Source organism: Ursus arctos, unplaced genomic scaffold (assembly GCF_023065955.2).
Source record: "Ursus arctos isolate Adak ecotype North America unplaced genomic scaffold, UrsArc2.0 scaffold_13, whole genome shotgun sequence".
Taxonomy (NCBI): Eukaryota; Metazoa; Chordata; class Mammalia; order Carnivora; family Ursidae; genus Ursus; species Ursus arctos.
In genome coordinates, this window is record NW_026622797.1 from 8,520,372 (window position 1) to 8,534,846 (window position 14,475).

At 43.0% G+C, this 14,475-nt stretch overlaps 1 protein-coding gene across 2 annotated transcripts in view; it reads right to left on the bottom strand.

Annotated features, from left to right (window-relative positions):
- Positions 1-14,475, bottom strand: part of FNDC1 (fibronectin type III domain containing 1) — a 99,235-nt gene that overhangs the window by 33,601 nt on the left and 51,159 nt on the right. For both annotated transcript variants that reach the window (XM_026505152.4, XM_044386457.3), the window contains exons 8-13: positions 12,458-12,645; positions 11,611-11,718; positions 8,725-8,913; positions 4,650-7,340; positions 2,822-2,922; positions 528-639 (exon numbers count right to left, since the gene is read on the bottom strand). In XM_026505152.4, coding sequence (XP_026360937.3) covers positions 528-639; positions 2,822-2,922; positions 4,650-7,340; positions 8,725-8,913; positions 11,611-11,718; positions 12,458-12,645 — 3,389 coding nt within the window. The remainder of the gene's footprint in view (positions 1-527; positions 640-2,821; positions 2,923-4,649; positions 7,341-8,724; positions 8,914-11,610; positions 11,719-12,457; positions 12,646-14,475) is intronic.

Below are 14,475 nucleotides of genomic sequence, written 5' to 3' on the forward strand. Positions count from 1 at the left end.
TCTTAACTATGGCAAAACACACTGAGTGTTATTGGAGGGGAGGCGAGTGGGGGGATGGGGTAACTGGGTGACGGGCATTAAGGAGGGCACGTGATGTAATGAGCATTGGGTGTTACACGAAACTGATGAATTCCTGAACTCTACATCTGAAACTAATGATATACTATATGTTGGCTAATCGAATTTAAATCAAAATAAAAGTGCAAAAACTATTCTGAGCTCGCAGGCAGTACAAAAACAGGCAGCAGACAGGGTTTGGTCTTTGTGCTGCCGTTTGTTGACTCCTACTGCTCTCAGCTGCCCTTTCTCAAGAAGGAAGTCAAGCACCACCTTTTCTGGAAGGTGGAGTCTGTTTGAAGAGTAGAACTACAGTTGTATCAGGGAAAAAGCTAAGTTCTGCCTCTTTGGGGGACTCCTTTCCACATGGCTAAAAGTAACTGGCCTAGGGCACCCATTAAAAAAGGGTAGGTGGCTGTTAATTGTGAACTCGGAACACTTTTTGTTGCCTAAACACCATTCTCACTTACCCACAATGGTGCGACCATCTCCTCCTAGTTTAATCCGAAGAGGATTTCCTTGTGAATCCTGCAGGTACCTTCCTTCGGCATTCAGTACTAACCCACGGTTGAGATCCACGACCTAAATCCATAACACAAATTAAAGAATAGACTGAGCATGAATCCACCTACATGAACATATCCACGAAGCTTCCACAGAAGGAAACCATAATGTGAATAGGAAATGTTATTTTTGTCTGTACCATTCACAAGGTCTAATAAGAATAAAGTGCAAAACAGTCCCATTTCACACTATAATTGCTTAACCACAGAATATATAAATTGTTTTAAGTTTCTCAAATATGCAAAAGATATTCATAGTACTGCTACCATTTAGTACGCTGTGTGTAATGCTGAAAGCAGCAGATGACTTAAGCGCTTACCGGTGGCGAGGAGGGATAAAGAAAACGTGGCCTATCCACACAGTGGACTGCTAGCGGCCAATGAAAAGGATTGGGAAATTCTACATATATTAACTGCTATGGACCAGATTACAGGACTACTTGGAAGAAATAAAAATATATTCATTTGTATATATAAGCTTAAAACTGCAGAGAAAAATAATCTGGACAGACATATCCCAAACTGTTATCAGTGGTTACCGCTGGGGAGTGGTTTGGGATGTTTCTTAGCTTAGAAATGATCTTTTTCATATATTTCTGAATTGCTTTAACTTCTTGCCATGAACACGTATTGCTAGTGTATTAAAAACATGAAATGTTTCCATCTGGCTGTTAATGTCAAAAACTGAAGTTGCTATATAACAAAATCCATTTAATTTGTAATGAAACTGCCTAATATAGAATGCAGGCAAAAATGTCATGTTCTTACGATTTATGATACTTTGGGGAGGGGGGAAGCTATTATTATTCCCGTTAAGGAACAAGCTCATGCTCTACACTGGTGATTCTCAAAGTGTGGCCTGGACCATCAGCCTCAGCGTCACCTGGGAACTTGATAGATATGCCAATTACCTAGCCCTACCCCAAGTCTTATTTGTCGAGCCCCCAGCGGACTCTGATGCTCCCTAATGTCTGAGAACCATGACTCTGCACAGCAGGCCACACCTGCCAGGATGCCACTTTGTTGGATGATGTCTCAGTAATTAAAATAAAATGTATTTATATAAACCCTTCTTCTGAACTCTACTCCATACTGTTCCAATGCAAAATTATTTACAATGACATTTCGCTTTAATATACATTCTTTCTTTATCAATTCCTTTTTCCTTGGAGAAATGATAAAATGTATCGTTACCTGTGACTAAAAATTTTATGAACTCTCTCAAGATGTTCTCCTAAAGCTTACTGCAATAAAGGGGAAGTTTTGACTGGGAATTCCTAGTCAAAATAAGAATAATTTTGTGATTCTCTAGTAAATCTTTTAAATCCTTGAACATTGTAAAGGTGTTCTGCCCATTACCCTCTACCTCACCAACAACTGCTGAACATTTAACCCCAGGAAGTTAGAGTCAATTAGCTTAAACACACATAAAATACTAGTAATTATTTTTTATTTCGGTCAAACAATGATCGTTGGAAAATTCAAAAGGTGATATAGTGAAAATTGCCTATTTGAGCCAACTTTTTTTGGTTTGTTTGTTTGTTTTTACCCTGCTTTCTTTTACGAAGGATTCGAGACAATTTACAGAAAAATGTGTATACTAGTTAATCAAATAATAAAAAATAAAAATAGGGGCGCCTGGGTGGCTCAGTCGTTAAGCATCTGCCTTCAGCTCAGGACGTGATCCCAGAGTCCTGGGATCGAGCCCCACATCGGGCTCCTCCACTAGGAGCCTGCTTCTTCCTCTCCCGCTCCCCCTGCTTGTGTTCCCTCTCTCACTGGCTGTCTGTCAAATAAATAAATAAAATCTTAAATAAATAAATAAAAATACAAAATAAAAATAAAATGAAACTATCAGAGATGGAAAAAAGAAGTCCATTTGAGGGGCTAAGCATCAGGGTCTATGTAATTGCTGTGGGGCTGGAACATACATTTGTATGATCTTCCTAACCAGTCAAAGCAAACAGGAAATAAAGACCCATTCGTCTTATTAGTTATGAGAAGAAAGCAAACTAGTTACTCAGGAGAATAAAAGATCTTTCTGAGCACTGGAAGAAGCAATACAAGAATATACTGACATAGGAGTGGTTAAAACTGGAGGAGATAAACGAAACACCATTTCACTTATTGCTGTACAATGCCCACCATTTTTCTCTTCCCAACAGCAAAACAACTGGTATGTGTAAAGAAGTTTACCCTACCCACTTTGTTCCTTGAGGGCCATTGATAATTCTTTGTCCACTTGGTTGTCCATTACTACCAGGAAGCACTTTCCCTTCTACATTTGGTCGGCCATTATAACCTACATGCACACAAAAGAAAACGATAGCAACAAGAACAACAAAACCCAGCATCTGGTAAATTCAACACTCCTGTAAAGTTGACTTCATACTAACCTCTAAATAGTAACGCACCATTTTGAACAGAAATACTAAACAGAATTTTAAACGAATAACTTGCATATATTAGAAGACAGTCTTAAATTGTGACTTCTAAATACCAAATATGAATGTCTACGAAGAGTACACTAAAGTCACAGTTTTCCAACAATACAGGGAAAAGGAGAGAGTCCAGCATAAGTAAATTTTCTAGATAAAGTTAAGGACGGTAGTGGCTATAGCATTATTTTAGCCAGTTGGAAGATAGAGGGAAGGAAAGTTGGAAGGATGGAGAAAAATCTCTCTAAAATATACTAGATGCTGTCCTGCTCTTCTCAGCAGATTATACTAAAGTATTTCTAGCTGAATCGGGTCCATCAATCACCAAGTGTAAAAGCTCAGTGCTGACTTGCGTGGGGCTGCTGGAGAAGCGTCTGCTCAGAGATGAAGTAGAAGGTCCAGTTAGCTGCCCCTTCGGTTGCTGGTCTGTCTGCTCCTAGCATCTGTCCTCCCTCTTCATCTCTTGGCATTTCTGATCAGCTACAGTGAGTCGAGGTCTGCGCTGGGAGCACTCTGGTCCAACCCCACCCACAGCATAAAGTACTTGGACTTTCTTACAACTCTGTGGGTCAGAGACTTACTTTTATCATTCAAATAGCTAATGAGAATTAAATATTTATTGAATTTCTGCTATATACAAGGGAATGTGGATTTTACATCTATTATCAGGCTCTTATGTTTGCTTACAATAGTGATTTTAATAGAAAACTGACTTCTGTATAGGGCATTGTTCTGTGTCTTTACATTTTGCTAAGCTAATAATAGTACAGACTAACAAAACTAATGCATTCATTCAAGAATCTCCCATTAAGCACCAATTCCAGGCAAGGAGAGTGCAAGGTGTCACTAAACTGAATGCAAACTTGGAGTAAATAACTTAGATCCTGCCCTGGGGTCCATGTAGACTCCAATTCACAGTTGTCTACATTGAGTCCTCAACGTAAGTCACACATCTGCCTCTCACTCCTCCGTGTGACAATCATCTTTAACATGCATTTTCTGGAGGTTTTAAATAACATTCACTGATTGCAATGTTTAAGCAATTCGCATCCAAGACATCTGAGTTTATCTCGGGGTGTATGCTGAGAGTTTTATATGCAGAATCTACAAGAACAAGATCCAGCCTACACAGTTACCTAATTCCTTTCTGTGGGTTCTTTAAATATACCCTGGCAGGTGAGCAACTAAAAATAACCTAAAATACAGGAAGCCTAGTTTGGCATCATGACTGTGATGCATTTTCACAGATTAAGAGCGCATGCTGGGGAATTTGAAGAGGCAGGATGTGATAGAGGAATGGCAGAGGCCTGGGAAATTAGCACGTCTGGGATGGGATCTGCCACTCAGCCACATAGCTGTCTGACCTCTCTCCAAACCACTCAGATCCCTGGGCCCTAGTCTGCTCCTCTGAAAACCAGGAGAAACAATGCAAGAGGCGGTTAAGAGGATGAAATCCCGTTACATCTGAAAAACTCTTAACACAGGCTTGGACATAGCAGACACTCAATAATATAAAATAAAAGCCTCTCAAGAATTGGCTCTGAACCCCGTGGAGAACCGCCAAGAGAATGTTCAGTTACAAACGAATTACCTGGTCGGGTAGGGGATCTCGCAGGCTGGCGGGAGAGGGGGTTCCGGAATCTTGAGTTCATCATGCGCTGGCGCAAGGAGAGCATCGGGGTGGTGGAAGAATAGACAGGAGGGGCGCGGGTGGTGTACTGCACCCGGGCCGGGGTGCCCGCGGTGGGGCTTGGGGTGGCAGGGCTGCGGTGGGGGTGTCTGGGCGGAAGGTGTGAGGCTCTCGGGGAGCTGCCCGCAGGGGGAGGAGGAGGAGGATGCTTCACAGGAGTGTCATTCTCGTCCTGCGGGGAGCTCACCCTGGGAAGTGAGAGCACAATGGCAGGGTCCGTCTTGTCCTTAGCGATGGTCCCATCCACATACTTGCTGCCTCTGGGGCTGGAGGAGGAAGGCCACTTTGGAACAGAGGAGGACAGAGGGTCCTCGTCCTTTCCTCCTTTAAACACCATGGCATCTTCACGCTCCTCCTCCGCCGAGACCGACTGCTGCGATTTAGAGGTCAGGGGCTCCCTCTTGGACGGCACGGCCTGGGAAGCACGGTCCTTGTTCCCCACAGCCTGGGGCCCGGCTCGGCCCGGGACCCTAGGGCGGGCGTGGGGGTAGTGGCGGGGGCTGCCGGGCCTCAATGGGGAGCCTGGGGGTCTGCGAAGGTGACTGTCGCCCGCGCCTCCTGCGTGAGCCTCCAGCTGGAGGTGCTTGGGAAGGGACAAGATGGGGTCCCTGGCCCGGGCCGGGTGTGCGGGCGCCTGGGAGCCTCCAGCCTCCGCTTCTGTGCTGTCGTGGAGGTTTCCAACGGATCTGCCCTCGGAATCCTCGTCCCGATGGTGGGGAGATGTGGGGAGCACCCCTCGGGAGCTTGCCGTGTGGGGGGACTGACTGCCTCTGGCCGCGTAGGGGTCCGAGAAGGAGGCGCTTTCCTGCACCGCGGAGTGGGGACGCCCAGCCTGGGGCAGCTCGGGCTTGGACAGCGGACGCCCCACGTCCTTGCTCGCGGGGCCGCGGGGCTGTGGCTGCGACACGGAGACCGCGGGCGAAGGCTGCCCTTCCGGAGCGGCGGCCCCCGCACCCAGGCCCTGGCCGGGTGCCATCCTTTTGGGCACGCCGGGCCCGGGGTGGTGCTGGGGCCGCGTCGCGGGCCGCCGAGCGGGGGCCAGTTGCGCCTTAGGAGAGCCGCCGTCCACGCCCACTTCTGTGCTCTGTTGAACATCCAGCGCCTTGGAAGGGAGGGATTTGCCCTGAGGGTGCGCGCCTGCCTCAATCCCTGCGGATTTGGGGTTCTCCGCCAGGGGCTCCTTCCGCTGAAGGTTCGCCCCTCTCTGCGGGCCTTTTCTTAGGTGGTCCACGCCCAGGGAGGCAGGCTGCCTGGAGGAGGAAGCCATGTGGTCGTTTACCACGGTGGCAGGAAGCGGCTTCTCATCCTCAGCTTCGCTCTCTGCTCCATCTCCATGGATCCCCGAGCCAGGCCTGTGGTCCGAAGCTGGGTGAGAATTCACCCTTGAGTGGACTCGGGGGGACACGGTGGACGGCGAGGAGCTGGAAGGATGCAACCGGGGTCCTCGGCTGCTGCCAAACCGACTTGGATATCTCGTGTGGGCAGCAAAGGGCTTGTTTCTGAACAAACTGAAATGTCCAGAGACAGGCGGACCTGAGACCTGCCTGCCTCTATCTTCTGTATCATTGTCACCTTCGCCATCAGAGGCATGTTCTCCCTCAGGGACCTGTGTCCTTGAGGAGAGACCAGAAGACGAGGAAGACTTGGACTGTGACGGTGCACTGGACTTGGTGGCTGGGGCGTCGTGACCATTCTTCCAGCCCCTGGACAGTGGAGCCCCAGGGTGTGGTGGGGTGGGCAGCAGCCGAGACAACCCTCCCTGGGGCGGAGAAAGCTTTGAGGGTGAGACTAAAGCGCCTGAATTTTCCTCCCTACCCCCAAAATGGGGTGCTCTCCGCGCGGGCAAGGCTGGTTTTGTGCTGTGGTACGCAGGGCCTCTGTCCCGCTGGGCACTGGAGGTGGCCTGGCGGCTGGGCCACAGGGCTGGCCGAGCCTGGGCAGTGCTCTTGGGAGGCAGCCGTTGGGAGGCGGCGTCCTTGGGGTCCCGGGAGCCTGCGGCTGGCTCGTCCTCCTCTTGGCCCACTGAGTCATTGTCAGCAGAGCTGGGGGGCAGGTTGGTAGAGGGCCCCCCCGAAGGGCGGTGAGAGCTACCCTCGATGCGTGTGTGGGGTACAGAGGAGGACACCCCTGGACGAGGGTGGGAAGCCAGAGAGGAGCCACCCCGCTCTGCACCTTCCTTTTGGGACAGCACTGGCGTCTGTGCTTTCACTGGGGTCCTCCCGAGAGTGAGGACTGGGGGGACAGATCTACTTGGTAGCCTCTGCTGTGGTTTCCGGTCTTGGGTCTCTGAGGGCAACGTTGGTGGGTCCCCCCGGGAATCCAGCTCCTCCTCATCGGTGATTTCTGTCGACTGAAGACCCAGCCCTTCAGTCTTCTTAGGGTGAAGCTGGGGTTTTCTAGGCACCCCACCGTTAGCCAATATTTTGTTCTTCAAGTCAAGGAGAGGGTCCTTGACATTTCTGCCTCGGGGAGAAATAGGCAAATGAGTGTGTTTTGAGGAAGCGGGCGCTTTGGGAGAAGTCTCTGGCTTTTCAGATTTCCAGCCATCCTCGGGGTGGGTCTTCTGCTGCACATCGGACTCACCAGAACCAGCTAAAATAGATTTTAAAGATTCTGCCGTCAAAAAAATTGAAAGCTGAGAAACATCAGGTAAGTGTTTAAGATGGCAGTGTGGAGGCATTTCTAATTAGTCATTATAATTAATAACTTCTCATTATTTAGACATTGAACACATTTTCCGAATTATGGCAATCTCTTTTAAAGATCTCTTTTTTGCTTTAAGTAACAATATAGTCCCAGAAAATGTGTATTAAATTTCTATAAACTGAATCAAGTTACGGCACAGCTTATTATTTGCAGAAATTTTGAAACGAGTACTTTAAAGTAATCCATTGATTTTGTGAATGCAAAATCTTATGTAGGATTTTCTTAATATAACTGTTGGGATACTACTACTGTTCGTGATGTAGGAAAGAAATACACAAGAGCCTGGTACAAAATGCTGAATGATCTATACACAAAACTAAATGGGGATGTGTTGTGTGGGATTTGCAAGTGACAGGTGAGCAACAAATCTGTCATTATTAAGACATTACAAAGAGTTCTCTATCCCCCCTAACATGTCTGTACCAGCTTCCTCCTTCTTATGTAAAATCCCCTTAATAATGGATACATTCATAATCCCAAAATAAGGCCTAAACTAAAAAGACTCCTGGGGTAGGCAAAACATTATATTACAGGTGCCCTACAATTTATCCTTTCCTGAGAGCAGGTTGAATGCAGGAAGGGATGCTGCAAGAGGGGGGAAATATATATGGCAAGGGGGGACCCAGAGGGAGCAAACGTTATCTATTCCAGTTTTTCCAGCACAGAACTGTTTAATATTGCAGTATACTGGGGATCCTCACCGCACACCACGCAGGAGACAGTTCCCAATATCTGGTGTAAATATGGGGAAGCAGAAAAGGAAACACAGCCCCAAAACACCTCCCTCCAATTTGGGATTTTATTAACCTGCTCGATTTTGATAGTGGTGAGATAACGAGGTAATTGAAATTCTTCTGACTAAAGCTACACTCCAAAATAATGGAATATAAACTAAAAATATTAAGTGCTATCTAGAAATTGAAGAGAGCTAACAATTAAAAATGTCACATTACACCTGTAAATATGTTCTTTCCCTGTCATCATAAGCCCAAAATTACACAGTGATATAAGATTAATCACATAATTATTACATTCATGTTACTGTAATATTGTAATAGTAATTCATATGACTGGCAATCGATCTTTTAGTCTTCAGGGAGAAGAATTTTTAAAGGGACAATAAAAATATTTTAGAAATCACCAAATTTAGCCCCCCAAATCATCAACAGAGCAGTTCTAAATCCACGAGCATGATTCAAAGTAACACATCACAATTAGCGGTAATGAAGAGAGAGAGAGAGAGAGAGAGCCACGAACACACGATGCTTACTTGTTGGCATAGCGACAATGAAGGCTTTGGAGTGAGGCCCCAGTCCTCTCCTGTTTGCGGCCCGGATTTTGAAAAGATAGCGTTCCCCAGGCTGCAGACCATCCACTAGGGCAGAAGTAGTCTCTCCAGGATAGGTGAGGGACTTTGCTCCAAATGGTTTGAGAGCCGGGGCGTATGAAAGAATGTATTCTGAAATGATTTGGCAGACGGTTGGAAGGAGGAAACTGAAAACAGTCCTGTGTCCAGCAGACAGACTGTATGGGCAGGATGAATTAGAACGTGCATTACTAAAATTAATACTCTAACAATGCACGCCAAGTCAGCAGCTGGAGCATAAAGACAAGTGGAAGGTCAACTCCCATTCATTCAGGCTACCAGAACGGGCCCTGGAGTGAATTCGTGGGCAGTTTTCCATTTCCAGCAAATTAAACAATGGAACCCAGGAGGCCAGTCTTCATACAACTTACCCAAACCGTTTACACTGCATTGGGAGCTCTTCTTCGTTGTGTTCCTTTACTAATTTACTATGTCAGCATTAATATATTCTGAGTAGAAGAAGCCGTGGAAGATTTAAATGACAATGGTCGGAACTAAATCTGAAGCGCTACCAACACCTTTGAGAGTCTCGGTGTATTGATCTGGGCTATTTGTCTATTAAGCCAGATAAATTCCATATTTGGAGTATAATTTCACTTTTGCAGAAATTCCAATCCTGACTCAATATATCTAGGTAAGGATATTTCACAGTATTTAAAACTGTGAGGAAAATTTGCCAGTTCATAGATTTATGTGATGTCTAATGTTTCCATCTCGAATCAGTGATATTTACAAACATGTAATGCCCTTGAACTTTGAAAATCAGAGCAAACTCAGTCCAAGGACCTAATATAGCTAGCTCTATGCTTCTATGGAAATACCGTAACGTAAGGAAGCCATGTATTGAAGCAGAATTTCCACCCTCGACTAAAAACTGTCTTGCCTATTTTCCTCTCAATAAACTTAAGACTTACAAAACTTATCAAATTAATGTGAGTAGGAGCTAACCACGAAAAATTATTTGAATCACAGAAAAACCAAGCAACTGTCATACTATCTTTGTCATATGTAGAAGAGCACAGAAGACCTTTTCTCTTCCCTGAGATCTAATCTTTAAAAAGTACATTAATTAAAAAACTTCAACCAAAAATGCCTTTGCAGCATTTGTCTAAAAAAAAAAAAAAAAAAAAAAAAAAAAAACACCCACATTCTTTTCTCTTTGAAAATGAACAAACTAGTCATTTGTGGTGGTCAAAGTAAGAATTAAAAGAACCCACTGTCTATAAAATTTGGTAATACAGATTTTTTTAGGAATTTAATTCATCTGGAAAAAATGTAACCATGTTAAACTATATTCTTCTATTATGTTTTATATTTGTCATACATATAAATTCCCCAGTGTAATTATGACTTTTCAGTCCCATCACCACCCCTTTATGAAAACTACCTAAGCAGGGTTAAGATACGTGAGTTCTTTTGGACAAAAAACTCAGTAGCTATTATTATTTTCTGAAAATATTTCATTGACTACCAGGGAGGTTCATTCGCCAAAGAGCTGTAAATATAAACTAAGATGTGGGAGAGGGAAAGAAAGCAAATAAGTAGCATGATAATAAAGTCATGAAAGGAGCAACAATTGACTTTTTTGTAAGTAACAAAAGTCAGCCAAAAACGTCTTTATGCGATTTTCAGAATGTTTGCCAGCATCACGACAAACTGTCATAAAAAGGATGATTTAAAGGGCCAACTCAATATTTCTTCTCTTCATTTGCTTCTGATTTATTCCACTGGGAAAAGAACGAGCAAGAATAGTACAATATATTCTTTACAAACTGCAAGCAAATGAGAAAGCATTAAGTTTAGAAACTACTACCCCATTGTTCCATGCAAAGACATCTTTACAGGTCCTCAAAGATAACTTACAGTTGAATACAAGAGAACCTTTCAGTTTTTTCAGTTAAGAAATTCCCAGAGGGGATTAGTAATAATTTTCTCGATTTCTTTAAGCTTACACAAACCTTTCAGAGTTTCTGGACATAGACTTAAGTTGTCTTCCAAAATCAAGTAATAATAAAACGTACCCTTAGGGTACATTTGAATAGGCAATGTCAGGGGAAAACCTTCACACAGTCTTCTAAAATGTCTCTGAAAAGACTTCTGAAAGGTTCTTAAATATTTTTACACTAAAAGGAAGTTGTGTTTTTATTTAATATTCTTAACAGATTATTTTTAAATTTAAGTAGTTGTGGACATTTTATTCTATTTTAATTCCTTTTTATCTTTGGCATTTTTTTCTATTTTAAGGTCACATTTTCCTCAACCAAAAAAAATAATAATAATTAATTTAAAAGGCTGAAAAATAGGAAAAAAATCCATTTTTTATTTTATTTTATTACTTGATTTTCAAACCCATTAAATATCTATGGTCTCATTCAAGACACTTGTGGTCCCACAGGGTTCCTATTTACTCCCACATTCCATGATCTTATTGGTACAATGAAAAGATCCATAGCATGCAACACAAGGCTGTTACTTGTATGGGTAAAGGTTATGATGTCATACCCATACCATCAAAAACACCCCTCCTGACAGCAGCACCCAAATCGCTGTGGATAGAGAAGATGCAAAATCATCTTCATGAGTACCTGGATCTTACTGACATAAGAACCCTACAAGAAATACCCTTGTCCATTGGGTTAGTGCCCCATATACATATGTTGCTTCCCTATTGCTCTTCCAGTCATCAAGCCTGCTGTTAGACCTGGTGCTTATCAGAGTCAATGTACACATCTTTATTTGGGGTATGTCACTCCTGTGTGCACCTGATACCTTAAATAATGAGGTTCCTACCTTTCACTTTCCCCTCGGTCTCAGGCAGTGCGTCCCAAGCTACAGTGACCGCTGTAGGTTTGCCGTTGACTGGCCAGACGTTTAAGTTTTCAGGAGCTGTTGTAGGAGCTACAAAAGGACAAGGACCCAAGGTTTAAAGTGCCTTTATGGATATTCTAAAAGTAAGTGACGTATGGTCCCTACAGATAGATTTTTCACTGAAGCTACTACTAGGTTCATTTTGATTATACATGACAGAAAATTCTACACTCTCATTACTCTTTGTGCAATATGATGATTTATATCAGTGCTACCACCTCATGTAGTGAGTTTAGACATATCCAGGGAAATGCTTTTAGAAATTCAGAATTTCTCTCATTGCTGAATGTTGAAATATATAAAAAAGATGAAAATCCAGTTTAAACTTCTTTTTTAATAAAGCTTTTAAAGACATCATTTAAAAGAAAATAATTGATACAGAGCAAAATTCTCCCCCAGAATCAAACAAAAGCTCAGCCTTAGGAAAGAAGAGTCTCCCTTACCCTCCAGAGCCATGAATTACCCAGGGGCATGTACATATCCAGCAGGGACTTATGACTATGCTCTATCCTGGGATGTAATGTGCTCCACATGTCCGAATAACCTGCTAATGAAGATGGCCAGTGGAGGACAAACATGGACCCAAGGCAACAGTTCCTGAACTTCTTTCCGCTTGTACATAGAAACACTTCCCAGATTTAGGGTTAATGTTACTTTAAAAAAATGCCTCTGCTGGCCTTTATCACCATTGGCTTCTTAAACCATCTTTAAATCTTATTTTCAGGGCATTTCCCAAATGGAAGATCCAAAAGCCATTTTAAATACAGACCAGATTCTGGTGTTCTCTGGAAGACAGATGTACTCCATTTGCCATCTCTTTCACCCTGTGAAATACGGACTGCAAATTCATACATGGTGTCTGGAATCAGGTTCTCGACCAACACGCGTCTGTTGGAGGTCTGCTTGTGATCCCACCTTGCCAATTCCCCCTTTTCTCGATAGCGCACAGTGTACTGTCTATAAGAAAACGCAAGGCAACAATGCACCCCGTTGACCAATTCTCTGCAACTAAACGTTGGGTTCCTTGCTCTTTTTCCTTCCCCATAAGTAATGACTTTGGAGGTTAAGCAGAGAAATTAAAGAGGAGAAAAATCTACATTTTTGACTATGCTATTAAGTCAAAGAATTTACTCCTAAGATCCAGGAAAGGTGCCTAAAGTTGGCCAGAAAAGATGAAGCTTAGTGTCCTACTGCTCACGAGATCAAGCAGAGATTAAGAAGGAAAGGGACACAAGCAGGACAGTTTTGACCAGGCAGGGCCTTCTGAGGGATATGTGTGTATGTGTGTGCATGTATGTGGTGTGGAAAAAGCAATATTAAGAACTGAAACTGGCCCAAGGTATCTTGGCTCTCCAGAAAAGAAAGACAAGAAGATCCACTTCATGCCAAAGCAGGCATGCTTTCTGTAGGTTCAGGAGGAAAGGCAACATGTGGTTTGGAGTAGACTTATCACCATGAGAAGGAGCAAAAATGTGTAATAAACAGAGCAAGATAGAGGAGCTTACAAAAGGAACTCTACTGTGTGATTATCAGGGAGAGAAACAGTGTGAACAAACATGGAAATAACAATCCCAGACAGAAGACATCCTCCACACTCTAAGAGTTGCAAATGCCATTTATTGTATTCCTTTGCCAAGAAATTTTCTTTGCGGCCACTTGGCAGTAGAAAGCATCTGAAGCATTAACAAGCTGATATTTAATAAGTCAAGATAAGACTTCAGCTGCAGACACAGCCTGCCAATTAATTCAAGAGTCTTGCTAAGAAAACTCAAGCGCTTTTTCCTTTTCATCAAGATGTTGGAAATCAAAGTCCAGTGGTAATGAGGAACAAAATGGTTAGGAAGAGAATCACTATGAGCTTTCTCGGGTCTTTCAAAAGAAGCAGATTTCTTTTTCTTTTTCTTTACTAACAGATAGTAACAGAAACTATATCTAATACAAATAACGGTATATGTGTGTGTATATAAAATAAATTATATGATAAAAATATATATAATAAAAATATAAAATAAAAATATATAGATAAAATACATATATAATCTCAGCATTATATTCCATTCATTTTTTAAAGGATATTCACTTTTCCTGGTTGTAGATAGGTTCAAAAGTTAATACGTAGTGCCCTAGTGACCACCAAATCTTTGGCTTTCTCTTGGTAATATAAACTATTCAGTCATTTAACACATAAAATATTGCTGGTTAGATTAATCTACCGCTAAAAGGAATGGTGTTCACCAGTGGCTTCTTTAAACACAAAAATTATTTTAACCTTATGATTGCTTTTCTTCTATTGCTATTGTAAATCAGTGTAACGGCGTAACATCATGGCTTACGAGACAAAACATGCCTTCTGCTATGCACAAATGAGCTGGACATAAAGCGATTCAGTGTTAGAAGAATGTATGAAGAACTGCTGTGTACAAGGCATTTGACAAATGTCCCCTTCTCTACATAAAAATCCTTTCTACTGCCACCCTTCTTGGATAACAGGAGGAAAGGTAAGACTCCTTCGAAGTTGGGGCCATATCTTCTGCTCACAAATAGATCGTAGTGAGATAAAGCAAAACACAAATGGGGCAAAGAAAGAAATGGAATCTAGGGAATTTCCAGACACAAGATAAAACTCTGAGCAAGTGAGAGGTGAGGTCCTGCTGTGTGCACTACACACGAAGCCCTGGTCATATCTGATCTGTGGAAAATGTGTCACCACACCCGAGATTAGCTAGATTGTCATAGAATAGTCTACCATTCAGAGGCCAGCATTCAGATATGTCAGAAGATACAGTC